The sequence below is a fragment of the Protopterus annectens genome, chromosome 2.part2 (assembly GCF_019279795.1).
Source record: "Protopterus annectens isolate FY-2018-M chromosome 2.part2, PAN1.0, whole genome shotgun sequence".
NCBI classification, from domain to species: Eukaryota; Metazoa; Chordata; order Ceratodontiformes; family Protopteridae; genus Protopterus; species Protopterus annectens.
In genome coordinates, this window is record NC_056730.1 from 662,145,180 (window position 1) to 662,166,211 (window position 21,032).

Sequence of the window (21,032 nt, forward strand, 5' to 3'; positions counted from 1 at the left end):
CCTTGCCATCAGTCCTGTTCCTCTCCTGCCAGCACACCATCTGCCTCCAGACCTGCATCCCCATCAGGTGAAAGAGGCCCTGCAGTAGGGGTGCAATCTGGGTGCATTCTCAGTGGCCTCTGGTGATTGCTTACAAGAGACAAATGTGGTTGTTTCCTCTAGTCACGCTGTGGGGGGTGTCAGTCACAATTGGTTACCTAGTGGGAAATGGCAGAGGTTTTGGGGAAAGTTATTGGACTGGCAGCTTGAACCATGCAATGGCCAGCTGGAGAAGGCCCCTGTGTGACTTACATAGTTGCATCACTGGCCTGGCACTACTATCACCAACTTCTGAGGTACAGCCCAGTGGAACCGTAGCCATATTTATGACTGACCTTTTCCTGGACAAAACTCAGGCAGACAGGTTTCAGATAAAGGATATCTATTCTATTCCCCCCATCCTGGTGTTTCCCTTCCTTTGGTATTACCTCCCTTCTCCCCAGTAACTGTCATCACTTGTCCTCCCCCTGTCTGTATATAAATACATCTACTATCAACCCCCCTTTACACCAGCATCTATCCTACTGGTTTTTGTTTCGGTTTTATGTTTGTTAGTGTGCTCCTGCTTCCATACTTCTACTCCTTTTCCATGACCTGCCTTCCTCTTTAATCCCACTTCTCCATTTACTGTTCTTAAAAAAAATGGACACCTGCCCCACAAAAAAAGTTTACTCTTCCTCTTCACTCCCACTCTTAACTCACCTTTGTCTTTGTGTATGTTCCTCTGCTTGTTTTTTCCCTTTTTCATTTTCCTATTCACCACTTCCTCCCCATTTCAATTAATAAAACTGTTTAAAAAAAAAAAACATGGTCAGGAGACATTTACTATGGCTTCCAGCCATTCTTGTAGCATCATCACAAAACATGAAGTGCATGTACATGTGTATAGCTACATGCATGCTGCATACTTGCTACTAGTGTTCATGAAATCCCTAATCACAATAAAAACTGTCTCCTCTTCTCAACCCGTCATTTCCCCTGTGCAGGTTTCTTAGTCACTGCTTGAGCCACCACAAGATTCCTGTTAGTTAACTGATAATTATCTTCAAGTCACACTGTGCCTCTCAACATTTCTGTGGTAGCCTTTGGGCAGACACAGAAGGCATGCTTCTGAATCCCATGGAATAAGTGTTATGAAAAATCAGAGATAAAAGAAGAGAACACCTTATAGGTTCATAGGTTCATACTAGGCTATCTGCCCTGGGGCAATTATAAGCCTAGCCCGATTCTGTATGGCTTACGCCACCCCTTGATTTGAGTATACTGTGCCCTTTTTAAGGTTTAGTTTACTGTGCCTCTGTCTAATAGTGACACGGGAGTAATCCCTGGGACAAACCTACGATCCCCCATCCACCTATCGAGATTCTTCTTGAAGAGATTCAGTGAGGTGCTCTGCCTCACATGAACTGGAATTCTATTCCAGAGCGAAGGGAGCCTCTGGGTTATGAACCTGTCCCTCCAGCAAGTTCTATTTATTTCTGTGCTGAGGTTCAAGTTCCTCGAGCGTGTGGCTCTAACGGATTTAGATTTACTGAGGTGGAGCATGTCCATTAATTCTGGATTTAGCTTTGTATGTCAGGCATAGATCGCCTCGAAGTAGGCGGTATGCAATTGAGTAGAGCTGGAGTTTTTTTAACCGAGGAGCATATGGCTTCTGTTTGAGACCCTTGATCCTCTTGGTGAGATTCTTTTGGGGTCTTTCTAATTGCTGCAGGTGTCGGGTAAGGTACATCCCAAAAGGGGCATTGTATTATATGATGGGCCTGATGAGGGATGAATAAAGGGGCACGATTACCTCTCTTGATCTAGATGTGAAACCCTTCGTGATGAGGTGGGCTATGTAGAAGGTCTTTCTAACCACTTTGGCAATGTGGTTTTCAAAGGAGAGATTGCTATCAACTTGGGTCCCCAGGTCCCTAATAACTTTCTCTGTACTTAATAGGTTTCCGCCTATGTGATAATTTGTGGGCACACTGTTTTTGCCAAAGGGTATGACTATACATTTTTTGGCATTTAGCTTTAAACCATGGCGCTGGCACCAGTTATCTGTCTCTGTGAGACCTTTTTGAAGGATGTTTGTGTCAGCTGGAGAGTCGATTATGGCGCCCAGTTTGCAGTCATCTGCGAACTTGGTGAGCCATAGTCCTCCCACGTTTGTCTGCACCTCGGAAAAGTATATACCGAACAAGAGTGGTCCCAGAGCAGAACAGAGATACTGAGAATGTCTAAAAAAAGTCAGGGGGGAAAAGACATTTTATACAATATTTGCTATATGTTTTCTCTAAAAAAGTAGAGAAACTTCATAAATGTCCTTAGATTTTAACATAAAACTAAAAATCACTGCCTTTATTGTCAAAACTAAAAAGGAAATGCCTTACCTGTGCTCCATGTAGCAACACAAAGGATTTACACATGCAGTAATGGAACCAATACTAAAAGAAGACTTCACGTCAGGATCAGGATGATTCTGGAGTGCCTGAACAATGTCAATGACATCCATGTATCTGGAAAAGAAAAAAATGGAGGCATACAATGAAAAATAAAAATTCAACAACTACGTTGATCTCAAATGGTTACTTATGAGACCAAGTGCTCTACAAACACTGACTACTATATCAAATTTTAATCACTAACATCAGAAAGAAAAAGTATCAGGATTCCAGATGAGTCAGGACAGTGCTGTGGATGCTGTTTGCTTATAGGAACCACTGCCCTAGTAAGTCTACAGTGGCAAACCCCCTACATATGAACGAGTGAAGGATTGGAGAGTACAGAATAACATTATAGGTTCATAGGTTCATACTAGGCTATCTGCCCTAGGGCATTTATAAGCCTAGCCAGAGTGTGTATGGCTTTCGTCACCCATTTTAAATTAATTTTGCTATGCCCTTTTTCGAGGTTAGTATACTGTGCTTCTGTCTAGCAGTGACACAGAAGTGATACCCGGGGTAAACCTACGATCTCCCATCCACTCATCAAGATTCCTCTTGAAGAGAGTCAATGAGGGACTCTGCCTAACCTGGACTGGGATTTTATTCCAGAGTGAAGGGAGCCTCTGGGTTATGAATCTGTCCCTCCAGCATGTCCTATTTATTTCAGTGCTGAGGTTTAAGTCCCTCGAGCGTGTAGCTCGATGGGATTTGGATTTTCTGAGGTGCAGCATGTCCATTAATTCCGGGTTGGACATGGCTTTAAAAGTCAGGCACAGATCGCCTCTGAGCAGGCGGTATGCCACTGAGTAGAGCTGGAGTTTCTTTAACCGGGCAGTATACGGCATCTGTTTGAGCCCCTTGATCCTCTTGGTGAGGTACTTTTGGGGTCTTTCCACTTTCCACATCCATTACAGATGTAAAAGTCTATAACTCTGCCCTAGTCAGTATGCTACAAGAATGCTACCTAATATTCAGCATTATGGAGTCTCATTATGTAAGCTTGGTATATAAATACATTAGCTGAAGTTCAATGGATACCAAGCAAAGTCAGACGCTTGGCAGTACTCCTATCCTAAACCAAACATGGCTTGAAACGAGTAGCATGAATTACATGGCAATATGCCATGTATGTGTAATGTTAATGAGAAATAGGGAAAAACAATGGGAGGGAAAGGATGAAGTAAGTCTGGCTGAACACATATGGAGGTTGGAACCAGATATCAGTTTAATGGGTTGGGGTAGGCATGTTACAGCACTGTCACAGACAATTATGGCCACTCACACACTGAACAATGAGGCAAATTTGAACATAAAGACTGCCAAAGAGGAGCAAGACCTGACAGAAACCAATACATGGCAAATGACAGATGGATCTGAAAAAAAAATGTTTTCTTCTGTACTGTGGACAAAGTGAGTAAAAGTCTATTGTGGCCAACATTTTACAATAGTGACCCTGACAATGGGCACTAGTGTGCAGCGGTGTCTATTACTTAGGAGTGCATTCTATTATATGTTAAAAGTGCAGGAATTGTTTCAATGGACTTAAAAGCCACTATGCTAATCCCATTGACACCTACTATTATTGTGGACGATATATGTTATGTCCAGTTGTGAAGGGGTCTGTAAAGATGCACACAAAAGCACTCAACTCCATTTATTACTTACCCTGGAACTTGGCTCTGCGATTCTAGAATCAGACATAGGATTCATCTTGCCCCAGAAGGCTTATATATTTCCTCATCTGCACAGATTAAATGAGAAGAACATAAACCTTCTTTCAGAGTTACCTATGTAGGAAACACCACCGTAGGTTCAGGGTAGCACCTTGCTTCAAGCATAAATTGTTTCAGAATCTGGCTCAAAGTTAAATCCTTGGGCAAGCAGTAGATAACTTTGCATACTTCTTATTCAGTATCACTTGCTGTTTTGTCTAGAAAACTCCATGGTCTAAAGGAAAACTGAACCAGGCACTCAAGCAACTCAAAGATAACTCTTCAGTTTCCTATATCAGCCTTTATTGGTGAAATCAGAACAACCATTGTTCAGTGCTAAAGAGCTCTTAAAACTGATGATATAAATAAATGCACATACAAAACAGAAGAGTATAGCATTCACCGACAATTCAGAAGAAAGATCCTTTACAAAGGTATTTGCCATAATTAATAAATAAACTCTTACCATAGCAGTTAATCTAAAAGAGAACCCTCTTCAACATGTCTTTGCGTTGGTTCCACCTTTCCACCATTCAGAATTCAGCAAATTTCTAGAAGATTTTCTAAGTCGGAACATCACGTTACATGATACAAATATATTTACACCTAAGCCTATTGGTCCTGCTCCCTAGTGAGCACCTTCTTTGAAATCAAGAAACAGTAATGAAGACTTGATACCATACATTAGCAGGTAAAACTGATGTATACAATCTACAAATCCAAAGGCCAGATATACTCGAAAATTTTATTAAAACATAAATAAAGACTGTCTAGTGCCTCAGGCCAAAAGCCTTTCAAGAAAACTCTTGAAAGAGATTCAGAGAGTCTATGTTTTAATAACGTTTTGGAGTATACCTGGCCTTTGTAGTCATGGATTTTGGACTGTGTTTTGTTGTTATTTAAAAGTGATGTACATACTTGCCAACTTACAGGAGACCGCAACAACTGATGATGAATGTGTGATGGAAGAAAAGCATACATAATTCATCAAAAAGAATCCTTTCAGAAGATCAACAGATACTTATCTGTTATATCTTCTTTTTTAAGTTTCCTTTTTTCTCCCCTGTCATTTTGATAGCCACCCCAGTGCCCCATGTCCTTTGTTGGGTCTCCTGGGACTCCAATTCACTGCTGCACCAATGTCCGAATTTGAGACAGGCCCTGCAATTATCCTAAGAATGCCTGGGGAGAGGTCACTGTCCATCGTTTAACAAGGGGATTATCTTATGACCTACCTCATTTCTTCTGCCCCTCCAGTGTGGTTAAGTCTGTGGCAAGCATACGATGGGGGAATGTGATGTTTCCCCCTGTCCCATGGCAACTCAGCCATGCTCCCACTCTATCTTCCCTTTATGGACATGCCTCTTGGTAACGATGTCGCTAGGTTCCATCAGGGATCACCATCAGAGAAGCACACTCAACCACCTACCCTCCAAGTATGGTACCACCCATTCCTCTGAACCTCTCCATCTGTTGCCAAAGCTGCTAATCAAACCTGGGTTGGCTGGGCCTTAGTCAAAGCTTTATTTTTTTACACCACCAGAGCATTTCGTATCTGTTATACCTAACACAAGCTGCCCTCTCTGATGAGACCTTGGCTAGGATACATCCCAGACAGTGATGATCAGAGTGGAAGAAGCTGGAGGACATAAAGACAGATAACAAAAGTCTGAGTCCTGAAGTACTGCAGAACCAAACAAGGCCTGTCTTCTAAATAGGCATCAAGGAAAGCAATACTTAAAAGGTGAGTACAGAAGATCAAGTGCACACGACACAAATATCTGTAATGAAGACATTTTTGAAGTATGTAGGCAATGTGATCTTTCCTTAATTGGACAGGGGTTTGACCACCGCATTCAACAGTGGGTAGCTTGTTATCTAATGGCAAAAGGTAATGCAGTTGAAAAGTGTCTACACTGCAGGTGCAAGCCCTGGTTTCCCCAGAGTAAAGATGGTGAACAGCTGGTCTGTTTTTCTGAACTCTTGTACCTGTTTTATACCTAATCAGGGGTGAAACATTAAGAGTTTCTGCCCTGACAAATAAAACAAAAAGATAAATGAATTGGTTCAGGACAAACAAGAAACATCAGAAACCACCTTTGGAAAGAAACGTAAGTTTGTCCTGAGGAGCACCCAGTTGCTGTGAAAGACAAGATACAATACCCTATCATTAAAGATCTGAAGGTCCAAGATGCTGCACATAGAAGTGATACCCAGAAGTGATACCCACTATGAAGAAACTTTTCCAAAAAAATGAACCTCGGAGCTGTCAAGTTACCATGTTCATACACTGGAACAGCAAGCCTGTTGAGAATGAAATTCATGGTGTGATGAGGAGGAGAGTTCTTCAAAACAGGATAGAGGTGCAGAAATCCTTTAAAGGAAGTCTTGACCAGTCGGGATTGGAAAAATGAACTCTCTAAAATATCTGTTAACTAATGCATGTAGTGTTAACAACAAATTAGCTGACTTGGAGACTTATTTAGCAAATGATTCTTTTGATATTCTATCTATAACTGAAACATGTTTAAGTAGTAAAATAATACCCCACCGACTATCCAACATTTTAGTGGACACTATACTTATAGGCTTGATTAAAAGAGGATCTATTTACATTTCTACAAAGATTTCTTCTGTGCTAGTTTCATGTGATAAGTCGGAATTTATGACTGTGAAATTGACCAATAAAGGTGGAAGTAAGAATGTGGATTTTTTTATTGTTCACCAAATTTACCTAAAGAACCTGCTGTTGATTTAAGAAGAACTTTGATATAGCTGTCGGTGACTTAAAATATTTCTAGTACTGACTGGTCGATACCTTTATCATCCAGTAAACTGGAAAATAAGATCTTGAGTGATGGTGTCTCTTGGGGATACTCACAGAGTGTAACAGAGAATACCAGAGGTAGTAAAGTGGTGGATGCAGTCCGGCTCCCTAATAAATTAAAAACTAAATATTGTAGAACATCCCATTTGTGAAATTTTTGAAATTACAGACTGCAATTTACATGAAAGAGTGCTGGTTAAAGAATTTTATAGATCAGATTTTGCAGCTATTACAACTAAACTTTTATAAAGGGACTGGGACTCTGAGATGAAAGGTAAAATTATTTGTGAAAACTGGGATATTTGTTATGGTTAAATGGACAGCCTTATTGATCATTTTTCCAACACATATTTCTGCAGAATGGAAGTATTTTAGGTTACATGGGTGGAGTAGAAAACTGGAATCAGGCAGAAGAAAAAAGGAAACTGTTTAGGTACTTAAGGGCTCATCCAACAGTGACAAATAAGTCTGTTTATAACAGCTATAAAAATAGAAACAAAGCTGGTCACTAATGTATTGGCTAGCAAAAAGGGTTTGTTTAATCATGACCAATAAAGATGGAACTAAGAATGTGGCTTTTTTTATTGTTCACATAGGATATGGTTTGGTTGATGCCTCAAGTTTGGTACTAAGAGAAGGTTCTGGGTATATAACGGACTCTGGGTTTTTGGATAGTAAAATGTCGGACAAAGACATAGCTATAGATGTGATTTATATGGATCTGGCTAAAGCCTCTGATTCAGTTCCACTTCTTGTTTTCACTGATATATTGAGTAAGACAGACATGAATGTGATTGTACAGAGATGGGTTATAAACTGGTTGTTAAATTGGAAAAGTGAAGTTAAGATTAAGAATTAACTTTCAAAATATATGTCCATTAAATGTGGTGGTCCCCAAAGTTTGTTTTTGGGACCTCTGTTGTTTGGGTTGCTTGTGATTGATTGTCCAACATCCAAAAAATTTGAGTAAATTTGCAGACAAATTAAAGGTTGGAGCATAACAACTAAAACAGTAGATCATCAGTGTTTGCAAAACAATCTGGATAAGTTAAACACACAGCTACAGCTACCAATAATTGTTATCCATATGCCATTAAGCAAATAAAGAATGTAGGTGTAACTGCTGATTCATCTCTTGCTTTTGATTCCCATGTGAATCGTGTTGCTAGGAAATGTTACGTATTAATAAAAAATATTTTTAGATCCTTGACATGTCCTCCCCATGGTCAAGTGACATAAAAAGACATGCAGGTAGGTGCATGCGTGAATAGGTGTGCCTTCTTTGAAGGTTGGGCGTCGGGCTGGCAACTCGGCACCATAAAAAGCCACTGCCAATCATTAGCGGACCGGAGTTCTGCTGTGGCGACCCCTAACCAGGAAAAGCCGAAAGACATTACTTTACTTCTAGTGATAGGGTTGTTATGGCTATTTTCTGCCAGTATTCACCCCATGATTAAATATTGTGATTCCTTTTATGTGCTGGGGATCTCACTGCTGGCTAAGCTTCGGCATGTTCAAAGAGCATTTACCATGCATACAGCTGGATGTGAGTCCTTATCATATGTAAAGAGACATACAAATGTATCACTTTACTCAATAGTGTATAGACTATTAAGGACTGATTTAATTTTCGTTTATAGGTGCACTAAGCATGAGGTGTTTTCTGTAATCCTGGCAGTTGGTTTTGTAAACCATGGTTTAAATACCAGAAACAAAAATGTATTAGTTCACTTATCTAGTGTCAATTCAAAATTGATGTATTCATTTTCTCATCTTACAGCCAAGTAGATTATGGAATACTCTATCTGTGAAGATTGGGGAACGATGGGCGAAGGCTGCCAGCCTAGTCAAACAGAATTTGATACATAATTCTATAATTTATATAAATAAATGTAAAATACAAGCTTGTGTTTTTAAAAGAAAGAAAACACTGTAAAATGTGAACTTCAAGATTGTTACAACATTGCCATCTACTGTAAGGAAACTCAAACCAAGCATTTCAAATGTTCTTTGAAGTTACAATTATCTAAAAAAGTGGTGCCGAAGCATCTGGGTGAACACATTCTTTCTATTGTCTTAAGGAATAATTGTTAAGAGTATACATGTGAAATGTCTTTTATTGTTGTAGTTTCCTGAGCAGGTGTTAGCTTGCTAAATAATGCAGTTTGTTTGCCTGGGAACTCCAGACTAAGTGTCAAAATGATGTAATGTGAATACTGGGAAAACCTCAGTGCCAAAATGATGTAATTTGGGAGGGCCTTAGTAGAGCTGTTTGTTAGTGTTTTAAAAACTATTGTTCAGTGAGAGACTGAAAGCATTTGTCTTGGACCATCAACCCCAGTACTGCTTATGCTCTTTATGTATCTAAGTAGGATTATAGCACTGTGTTTTCCCGTAAGAATAGCTAAAGATTAGAAAGTTAGATTAAGTGTTTTTCTTTAACATCAGACCTGTCCTACTGTACTGTTTTAAGTTTCTGTGTGATCTCTGAACTCTTAGACATCTCTGTCGTGTAGTAGTAGTGTCTTGTGTTTTAATTATTTATTATTAAATATTGTAAAAACCTTTACCTGTGGCTGGTTTATGTAGAGATAGTAGGTTCCTGAGTACATTGCATATTTATAGAGTTTACTGTAATAGGCCACTCTAATAAGCCTTAGCCTGAATAGTGTCATTACCAATTGGATAATAATATTGCACAGTAATAACTGGACACCCTTTCAAGGGTCTTTGGGTAGCTGATAATTATTAAGCTGGTGGTGGCAGGAATTACTACCGTATAGTCTGGGTAAAGGGGCACAGCTGGAGAATCTGTGTAAACCTTTCCCAGGAATGTCTGTGAAGTTGTATAAATACTTACCTCAAAGTGTGGGTGTGTGTCAGCTACCTGGGCAGGGACACGAAGCATTGGTTGGACAGAGAGGGTACTGAAGGTTAGCTTGCCAGCTAGGCTGAGATCCGGACCCTATGGCTGTGCCAGTGGGGAGTCTTATTGGTGACCTGGAGCAAACAGCCCCAGACTGACTGTGATCTCTGTGTTCACTTAAGGGAAATTGTACTTTACTGTGTGTATTAGTTATCCTTTCCTCTTCTATGAGACGATCTCCCTGGTGTTAGTGGTGAGGAGTGAGGCTCTTTGACTGCTTAGCCATAGCACGGTCATCACACTATCTACACATTTGGTGTGCAAACAGTTTACTAATGTTTAGTGATAAACACCCCTTTGACTTGATAAAGCCTGGAATGGTCCAGGCGAAAGCGCTTGTCCTTATTGTGCTTTTTTTCCTGTGCCAAAGGAATTGTTTTGGAATTAAAACTGTTTTCTACTGCTCCTTGCTGCAACTGAATCATTGTCTCTACGGGTGCTCCTGGATTTTGTTACTAGTTGCTTTTCTGCTTTTGCGTGATTTACTCTCTTGTAGATACCAACCTGGCGTTTGACTAACATGTGTCTAAGGTAGTAAGAAAATCATTCTAAGTCACTCAACTTATAAGTAAGGGCATGACATCTAGGTCCATGGAAATCATTGTGCCACTGTACTCAGCTGTCATCAGACCCATTATTGAGTATAATGCCCCCTTCGGTATGTACGTGAAGTAAACACAGTGTCCTATGCAGATAGCTTCAAAGCCCTTAGTCTAAACTCCTACAGACTGTTGATATTTATGCTTGGCATACAAGGTAACCTAGGATCCCACTCTGATGGACCTTTTGCATACCCATGAAATGCAGCACCAGAACTACTAGATCTAAGGATTTAAACTTTGCTCATAACTTAAACAGGACATGCTGAAGGGAAACATATGTATCTCAGAGAATACCCATTCTTTGGAATAAGCTTTTCAGCCATGTGAAACAAAGCTTGTCCGTAACCCTATTCAACAGCAACCTGGACCAGTGGATGGGAGATTAGAAATTCATCATTCATCCCTTGTCTGACACCTATATCGGTGATGGACAGAGGCAGACATTAAATCATACCTCAACATACACCCCCTTAAAATAACCTCTAAAGTACAATAACTCATGGGATACATTTAGGTTGCATGGCTAGGCTTATAAAGGCCCCAATGGTCGTTAGCCTGGTATATACCTATGTATGTATGAATCCAGATCCATACTTAAAAAGGCTAGCTTCTGAGCAAGAATTATTTAAGATTTCTATTAATTTATAGCAATTCTAAGGGTATGACTACAGTAAAAGCACCATTACAGGGATACTTACATGAAGGCCCTGGATGAAAACAAAAGACAGTAATGCAAACAGATGAACACATAGAAACCCTTCGGCTGCAAGGCTCTGTCCACAATGGCGAACACCTGGGTTTTCACTCTGCATGCTGAGGGAATCATAAATGGCAACAGTAAAGACTGCACACTTATATAATGACGAAGATAAAATCAACTAAGAACCAACTAAAAAACTGTAACATTACACCATACATGACAGCCACCGAGACTGCACCAGATGAATCTCTGTCAGACAATTAGTTTCTCAATAATATATGCAAATGTAAAAACTTTGCCAATGATAATTAGGACTGAAATGCCAACTATGTAAGCAGCAGAATAAAATTTCAAGTCTCTCAGGATATTGCTTTACACATCTAGCCCTAATTTCACAATGTCCATCAGAATGGCCATTACTTCCTGAAATATGCCGAATTCTTATTAGGTGCGATGTATGAACTCAAACAAGAACCCATAAAAACGGAGTCTTCTATGTCCAATATCCACATCTTTGAAAGCATCTTACCTATCAAGGTATTTTTAAGAACAAACTTCTTTCTCCTAGTGGGCATGTTTCAACCTACATCTTCAGTATCCTTTCGGTCTGTACCGTCTTCCATATACATCCTGCATCAATAAAAAAATACATGAAAAGACATGTTGGACCCTCTTCTCTCTCTCTCAGTTCTTTTCTGCCAACGCTAACATAGGAAGACCCCCAAGAAAGTGACATCATCCATGTCTGCATATATCAGTCAATACTCAGAAGGTATAAGATGAATTTCACAAGCAAGTCTAATGGTGATATAGGATAGTTACCAAAATGTTGACCAAGATACCATCAGGTTTGTTACGACTTATGGGCGTAATATTAATTTTGTTAGAGATGTGGTGGCCAAGAATTGGAACATACTTTTGGCCAATGAAGAACTGAACAGAGTCCTTAATTCTCTGCTAATTCTCTTTTTAAAGGGGTAGGACTTTGGGTTCGTATTTTTCATATTTTAATCATGACAGTACCAGGGGTTTCCCTGGTCATCAACTAACAATTACAGGGGTCAAATTACTGGGTTCTTTTCCTTGTAGCCATTGTTCATTTTGCAAGTTATTGTTGAAGTCAAAACAATTTTCTAGTAAAAATACGGGCCAAGTTTATGATATAAGATTCTTTGCCACTTGCGGAATGGACTGGGTTATTTATCTGGCTTGCTGTACCTGCTCAGCCTTCTATATAGGTCAAACTTCCCACCCCTGTATTTCTCTTCAAATACCTTTGGTGCTGCTCTTTTTGTATTGATTAGTTTTGCTTTCTCTTTGCATTGATATTACACCATATTACATCAATTTTTCTTTCCCATGTCCATATTTCTTCTTCAGATGTCTCCTGATCTTCCTGCTTCTCCTTACTTTGGGGATTTGTTCTATCATGCTGTGATATAACCTGTGTTAGACCTTCTACATCAAATCCTTCACTTTGCAGGCATTCCATAACTCCAACTTCTATTTTTTAACTTCTACTTTACTAATCTTTTTTTCTACATTCCCTCTTCGTGATATTATTTTTTTAATGTGAAATTTTCCATATCTGGATGCCTCTGCCTTTATTTCTCTTTGAATATCTTTGGGGTTGCCTTCTTTATGTTTATTAATTTGACTTTCACCTTTGCATAAATAGTGCACCATATCAAATCTCTCTTTCTTTCCCATGTCTATATTTCTTTTTTATGCTTTTCAAAAATATCTGTTCACATTTTTGTACTTCTTCAGATGTTTCTTTTCCCAAACAGATCAAAGTTTCTTGATCTATATACTGTTTTTCAAAAATCTGTTGTATTAATGACCCCAATTTTTTATTTGAAACTTCTGACAGTTTTTCTTGCGGAAGGATTTTTCTTTCCTCTAACTTCTCTCTTAATCTTTTTGTATATCTTGTGTCTGGAAATTTTGGTCTTTTTGCCTCCCACCTGGGAGTGTTTCTTGATGATACCTGAATGGGAGATTTTGTTGAAAGCCTTGGCTAAGTCAAACTAGGCGGTATGTACTGCTTTGCCTTCTTCAACGGGCTTTGGTGACATTCTTGAAGAAGTCCACCAGGTTTAGTAAGCATGATCTAACTTAAACAAGGGCAAAATGAGTTGGGTCAAAAGTCTGAAGGTTCCCTGTGTCCTTGTTGATAAGGTCCATGATGATTCTTTCCATGGCCTTACAGATAAAACTGGTTAGGCTTATGGCTCTATTGTTCCCAGTCTGCTGGAACAAAGACAGTGCTCAGGCTATGGTTAAAGAGAGTACAATGAATCCACTAGGTCATGTTTAAGTTGTTTAGTAAGCAGCCTGGGATGTTATCCGAGTCAACAGAGGCTGCATTTTGGGCTTTGGAGAGTACAGATATGACCTGCTCACTTGAGATACGGGGGAGAAGACAGGTGACAGGTATGCTTAGGGGTATGGCTGGTGTGGAAAAGGAGGTGAAGTTTATGCCAAATCTGTCCACTAACAGGTTGGCAATTTCCTCAGGGTCAGTGTGAGTGGTACGATTCACAATGACTTCAGCACAGAGCTGGGCATTCCCTTTTAGATTTCAGGCATAGCTAAAGAATGCCTTATGACTGTCTTTAGCTAAGGAAGCTAATTTAGCTCATAATTCGCTTTAGAGGACTTTACCAGATATCTGATTTGCTTGCTCAAGCTGTGGTTCATAGGTTCAGGTTCCTAGATTAATACTAGGCTAACTGGCCTTGTGTGCCTTTTTAAGCCTAGCCAATTACCCCATGTGAGAATCAGACTCTGCACCTTGTGTCTAAGGTAAATACCTTAACCATTATACCAACCAATTCTTTCTCTGCTAAGCTCCCTCTTGTTCCTAAATATCAGTTTCTTCCTTTTATTATATAACCTGTTCATACTCAAGGTCCACCAGGGTGGCTTGTTTTTACAGGAGAAATTGGTTTTGATCCTGTCAGGTACGGCAGAGTCAATACAGTTAAGTGGTTATACAGGGAGTTTGTGTACTCCCTCTGCATAGGAGTCATTGTTGGCTGTGTCAACAGGGGGGGGTTGAAACTTTTCAACCCATTGCCTAGGAGGCTATAGTTTGATTTGGAGAGGTTTCTCATTTTTAATACTCCTGTGGAGGTGACAGGTCTGATCATTACTTTGAATGAGACAGATTTATGGTCTGACTTTACTTGGGAGGGCAGAACACAGGGGTTAGGGCAGTGACACCACCCCCATATTGGTGAGTATTATGTCCAGAACACTTGAGCCCCTTGTGGGGTGAAGACTAACTGTTCCCGAGCATTTGTATTAACAAAGTCCAGGACCCTAAGGGGAATCTGGCTTGTGCTCATGTATGTCACCCACTCAACAGAAGGATATTTGAAATCTCCCATGAACCATGGTGTCTGGTTGCATAGTCAGTGACTCAAGCATGTCCAGGTAGGCAGTGTGCTTCTTATGGTTCATGGTGGGGGACCTGTAGCTAGCAATGATGTGGTAGGGTGTTTTACCTATAGTTATTTGTACCTGGAGTAGCTCAAGACGGTTGTACCGTTTAACCAATCTTTAGGTGTATTTGGATTTAATGAAGATGGATACATCCACCTTTGGTTCTTTCACACTTGTTTTCAGTTCTAAAAATGTGGAAGGCATTGTAGCCTTGCATGTCTGGGGTACTCTCTGTGGCCTTGAATCAAGTCTCGTTGAAGGCACAGATGTCAGCATCCTCCAAGGTGAAGAGAGCTTCTTGGGAGTGCAGTTTCCTGTTTAGACTCCTAACATTAAAGAACAACAACGGGATTCTATTATTAAATGTTCAACTTTGTCTGTCTTTTTTCTCATTTACTATCCCTGTTAAGAATAAACAATACAGCACTTAAAATATTTTAAATTGACTGTTTCTCTCCACAAGAACCATAACTTCTTGTTCTGTGGTGGTTTCACTTTCAAAAGACTTTTATCCTGCCCTGGAAAAGCTTGCTGCAGTCTCCAATTAATTGATTAGGTTCATAGGTTCATAGGTTCGTACTAGGCTATCTGCCCTAGGGCATTTATAAGCCTAGCCAGAGTGTATGTGGCTTACACCACCCCTTAGGATGAGAATACTATGCCCTTTTAGGGTTTAGTTTACTATGCCTCTGTCTAGTAGTGACAAAGAGATGACCCCCGGGGTAAACCTACGATCTCCCATCCACTCGTCGAGATTTCTCTTGAATAGAGTCAGTGAGGGGCTCTGCCTAACATGGACTGGGATTCTGTTCCAGAGTGTAGGGAGCCTCTGGGTTATGAATCTGTCCCTCCAGCACGTTCTATTTATTTCTGTGTTGAGGTTTAAGTCACTTGTTCTCGTGGCTCTGATGGATTTGGATTTTCTGAGGTGGAGCATGTCCATTAATTCAGGATTGGACATGGCCTTGTACGTCAGGCACAGATCACCTCTGAGTAGGCGGTATGCGACTGAATAGAGCTGGAGTTTTTCAGTCGGGCAGCATATGACATATGTTTAAGACCCTTTATCCTCTTGGTGAGGAACTTTTGGGGTCTTTCCAACTGCTGCAGGTGTCGGGTGAGATACATCCCAAATGGGGCATTGTACTCAATCATTGGCCTGATAAGAGAAGAGTACAGGGCACAATGACCTCTCTTGATCTAGATGTGAAACCCTTCATGATAAGGTGGGCAATATAGAAGGTCTTCCTAACCACTTTGGCAATGTGAGTGTCAAATGAGAGGTTACTGTCAACCTGGGTCCCTAGGTCCCTGATTACCTCTTCCGTGCTTAATGGATTACCGCCTATGTGGTAATTTGTCGGTACCTTGTTTTTCCCAAAGGGTATGACTATACATTTTTGGCGTTTAGCTTAAGGCCATGGCTCTGGCACCAATTATCCGTTTCTATGAGGCCTCTCTGAAGGATGTTTGTGTCCGCTGGAGTATCAATTATGGCGCCCAGTTTGCAGTCATCTGCGAACTTTGTCAGCCACAATCCTCCTATGTTTGCCTGTACCTCGGAAAAATAAATGCCGAACAAGAGGGGTCCCAGGACTGAGCCCTGTGGGACACCGCTTGTGACTGGCTTAGAGTCTGACATAGCTCCAGCAACTCTGACCCTGTGGGTTCTGTCCTTGAACCAGTTTGCAACCCATCTTGTGACATATGGGTTTACATTTAAGCTGGTGAGTTTGTCTATGATGCCCGAGTGGGGTATTGTGTCAAAGGCTTTTGCAAGGTCAAGGTAGGCTGTGTGAACTGCCTTACCCTCATCAATGGCCTTAGTGACTGTTTCAAAAAGTCGACCAAGTTCAGAAGGCAGGATCTGCCCTTGACAAAGCCAAATTGGGTAGGATCCAATGTCTGTAGGTCCCCAATGTCTTTGTTTATGAGTTCCATAATGATCCTCTCCATAGCTTTGCAGACCAGGCTCGTCAGGCTTATGGGGCGGTAATTTCCAGGGTCCGTAGAAGCACCGCCTTTGTGAAGTGGGACCACTGTTGCCGTACGCCACTCTTTGGGCACGTATCCTGTGGTAAGGCTAAGATTAAACAGCAGCCTTATGTGTGGGTTTAGTTCCTCTTGGAGTTCATGTAGCACACAGCCCGGGACACCATCCGGTCCCATTGATGCTGTGTTTTTAGCTTTAGAGAGGGCGGCTCTCACCTGGGCATCTGAGATGTTAGGGAGGCTACACACTGCTGGGATAGTTATTTCTCCTTTTGGGGGGGAGGAGAAATTTGCACTGAACCTGTCTGCCAAAATGTTGGCAATGTCAGTGGGTTCAGTGTATTTTGTGTCATTTTGGACTAACTCTGAGCATATCTGGGAGTTTCCACCCAGGTTTCTAACATAGCTAAAGAAGGCCTTGTGATTGTCTTTTGTGTCATTTGCGATTTTTCTCTCAAAGTTGGCCTTGGATGATTTTATGAGTGATCATAGTTTTTTGCTAGTACTGATCAGAGTTGCCTTTCCTTTTAGGGATTTTGCTCTGTCATGTAGTAGCTTCCTCCTTCTGTTGTAAAGTTTGTTTATGGCTGGGGTCCACCAGACCGGTCGCCTGCCTTTGGGGGGAATGGGTCTTGGTTTTATTTGGGATTGCATGATCCATGCATTCTTGAAGGTGCCCATAGAAGGCATTTGCAAGGGATTCAGCAGTGTTTGTTGTGGTTTCCACTGGCCCAGGGGCCTTGAAAGATACCACTTCAGTCTTAAGAAGTGTGAAGTTTGCTTTTGAGAAGTTCTTCACTGTGGTCTTTGTGCAGGGGTGGGGCGGGATGTGGATTTCCAGTGAGATTAATTTATGGTCTGATCTTACCAAAGAGGGATGTACTTCCGGTGTGGAGCATTTTGTCCCCATGTTTGTGATGATCAGGTCTAGTATATTGTCTCCTCTTGTGGGAATGGTGACTAGTTATTCCATTGCATTTGAGTTTATGAATTCTAAGAACCTTTGGGCTAGAGTGTTGGGGCTTGAGTAATGTTCCCAGTCTATGTTTGGGTAGTTGAAGTCTCCCAAAATGATGGTATTTGGAGAGACATTCATACTCTCCAGTGTCTTCTGGAAGGCTGTGTGGGGTTCCTGAGTTTGAGAGGGTGGTCTGTAGCATGCTACAAACTGTAAGGCGGTTTTGCCTATGGTTAGTTGCACCTGGATAGTCTCCGATGCTTCGTGCGTTGCCACTAACCTGGAGGTGTGGGTATCTTTGATGAAAATGGATACTCCCCCTCCTTTTGTGGTTCTGTCCAAGTTTTGGGGCCGGAAAGCATGATATGAGGTAAAAACTGATAGTGCTGGGGTGCTCTCAGGAGCCTTGAACCAGGTTTCAGTCACTGCACAGACATCGATGTTCTCCATACTGAGAAGGGCTTCGAGGGCGTGCATCTTGAGGTTTAGACTTCTGGCATTGAGCAGCATTACCCTTAGTTTTCTTCCACTTGTGTTTTCTAGGGAGGTAGGTTTGTCATTTGAGCCTTGCCTAAAAAAGGCACTATGGGGGTGGCAAGAGCCTTGGCCAATATCCGGAAGCCCAGGGGTGACAGGTGCAAACCATCCCTTGTGAAGCAGTGTGGCTTGTCAAGCATGTCATCCCAAGCAGACAGACACTGGATTCCCCTTAGAATGACACCAGTAATTAAGCCAATTGTTAAAACTGATCATTTTGTCTTTGTACTGTGGCATCATTCTTGGTGAGGGTAAGATGCTGCTCAGGGTCAGGGTCATACCGGCCTGGGCTACATAATCAGAGAGCTCCTCTATGTCTCTTTTCATGTAGTCCAGGGAGGTACGTCTCAGGTCGTTTACACCTGCATGTACAATGACTGAGTCATATTTGTACTTGCTGTGGAGTGACCTGAGTGCTTGTGTTATGTGGCGGATTCTAGCTCCCGACAGGCAGCTTACTGTGACCCTCTCCTTGTTCAGTCTGGTGAGTGGGACGTCAGTGTGCCTGACTATGGAGTCACCTATTACAAGTGTGTCTGGCATGTTGTTTGGCCTTAAGGGCTGTGACTGTTTAGCACACTGACTTTGTGAACTATGTGTTGCATTTGCTATGTCTTGAGGTGGTGGTTGCTTGGGTGTCTGCTTTGGAGGCCTCTGTTGTTTTGGTAGATTTTTAATCAGCGCCTCCGAGTATGTTTTTGTGTGTTTATGTGTTTGGTTTGCAGTTGTGATAGTTCTATGTGAGACTGGGTTTGTGGTGTGCGTGGTTACCTTCTCCTCCTGACTGGTCTTGCCAGTACTGAATTGAGAGAGCTCAGCCTCCAGTTTGGCTATATAGTTGCATCTGTCACATATATTTGTATTTGTTGGGAGGAGGAGAGGGTTGTCTGTGTACATGAGACAATTGTAACATTGCCTCAAGATTCCCAGATTCACTAGCTGAACAGGAGAGGATGCTAGCAACTGACCCTTCGACATGCTAGAAATAGTGAAAAAGATTGCTGTGTAACTGAGTCAGAAAGGACCTTTAGGGAAATGGGTACTCAACAGAATTTAGGTGAATGAAGTACTTTTCGTTTGTTTAAGAGTGCTTTACCTGTATACAAAATGCTTTAGGAGCAAGTGCTGAGCTTTTCAGATAGAGTATAGGCTGTTTAGATTGCAAGTAGAACAGTTCTAAGGGAAAAATTGAACAGCAGACTTGGCGGAGCCAGAAAAAGTTTAACCTTGTTTAACCGGCGCTGCGCTATGCGCACGACCGTGCAAAGGCGGATTTTAAGCAGTGAACTACCAGTGAACTACAAAAGAGCTAGGAATGGTCCCAAACAACCAATTACTAACAGCTTCTTGTGCTGAGTTCACTTCCCCCAAGGATAGGTAGGCTGCTCAAGGCTTCCCACTCCCACTGGTGAGCAAAGAAACTTCCTTTTATCCAAGTAAGGTAATGGACAACACAGGAACTACACCACAGCCCAGAATACAGCAATGCCTGTATACTGGTCTAAACTAGTCGAAAAAGGCGGGAAAACAAGGATTATTTTGTTTTAGTTTTTTTGCAGAAATACACAGAAAATGCAGAGACAGTGATAAATTAGTTACACAGGCTAGCACACTTTAGTGGGCAGCCTCCACAGTTCAATTAAACAAACAAACAAGCAAACTTTCGACTAAATTCGACTAAATGTAACTTTAAGTGCAATTTTTAAAATAAATGCAGTAATCAGTAAAAAAACAGTTCAGGCTAGTTTAAAGTAAGCAGCAGAAGCTATTTTCAGTGAAAAAAAGCAAAGATACTTAAATCCAGAAAGTAGTCGCTTTTTCGCTTTTTTGATGTCATTAAGGTCAATGAATACAGATAATTTTCTGTCCAATTCCTTTCCCAAACTGATATCACCACTACCATCCTAAAAACCCACCCCTGCTGTGATGTCACAGCTCCCTGGTCCTTCCCCTACCCATACAAAAAGTAAAGGCTAGAATAAGGAAAGAGTACACAAGTCAAGTCTCCTGCTGTAAGCTGTCAATCACAGCAGGTAACAGCTCAAATTACCCTTAGGACTTTGACAGGGGTAAGGGAGATGAGTCAAAGTAGTTCAATTCAGGCATTACAAAAGACTACAATTTAGCCATTCTAAAAAGAAGTAGTAGTAAAAAGAACTTTGAAAATCTGTTCTGCGGCATTTGCACTGTTTGTGCTTTAAGTAGTCATTGAACATCACAAAATGTTACTTAAAACTGATGGAAAGACAGCAGTATATGCATGTAAAATCAATGCAGTGACAGGAGCATTAGGAAGAAAGAGGTCTGCTAGAGGTAGACTAAACAATCAGAATTATTTTAAGATGCCAGACCCCATGTGGTCAGACTCAGAAATTACGTATAACAATATTGAAAAACCTGTAAATAGTCCCAGAGTGGTGTTAAAATTTAGGAAACACCAAATCATGATGAAATAAAAAAGAAGTTATGTCTTCCCATAACGTTCCATCTGTGTTGTTGATCTTCTATCATTCATCACGGATGGGTTCGGTTCTGAGCCCTCGGCACCGAATCGGCCTATTACCAAGCTCGCGCCAGCCAAAAACTCTTGGGCTAAGCTTCTACCCACAATGCCCTTCTCCCCGTTACCTCAGATCAAGTTTGCCTGTGATAAACCAGAAAAGCAGAGGCCCATTCTGCGCAAATGCCCTAAGTCACCACTTGGACCCTAAGTATCCCTTAGAAGCCTTTGGAGGGGCATGGAGGGTGGGAAGGGATGAATCAAAGATCAACAACACAAATGGAACGTTATGGTAAGACATACCTTCTTTATCTGATGTCAATCTTCTTTCCATTCATCACTGATGGGATAGAATCC

General features: G+C 41.2%; 1 protein-coding gene across 1 annotated transcript in view; it reads right to left on the reverse strand.

Annotated features, from left to right (window-relative positions):
* Window positions 1-21,032, reverse strand: part of DNAAF9 (dynein axonemal assembly factor 9) — a 2,711,795-nt gene that overhangs the window by 872,220 nt on the left and 1,818,543 nt on the right. The window contains exon 28 of the mRNA XM_044064082.1: window positions 2,418-2,543. Coding sequence (XP_043920017.1) covers window positions 2,418-2,543 — 126 coding nt within the window. The remainder of the gene's footprint in view (window positions 1-2,417; window positions 2,544-21,032) is intronic.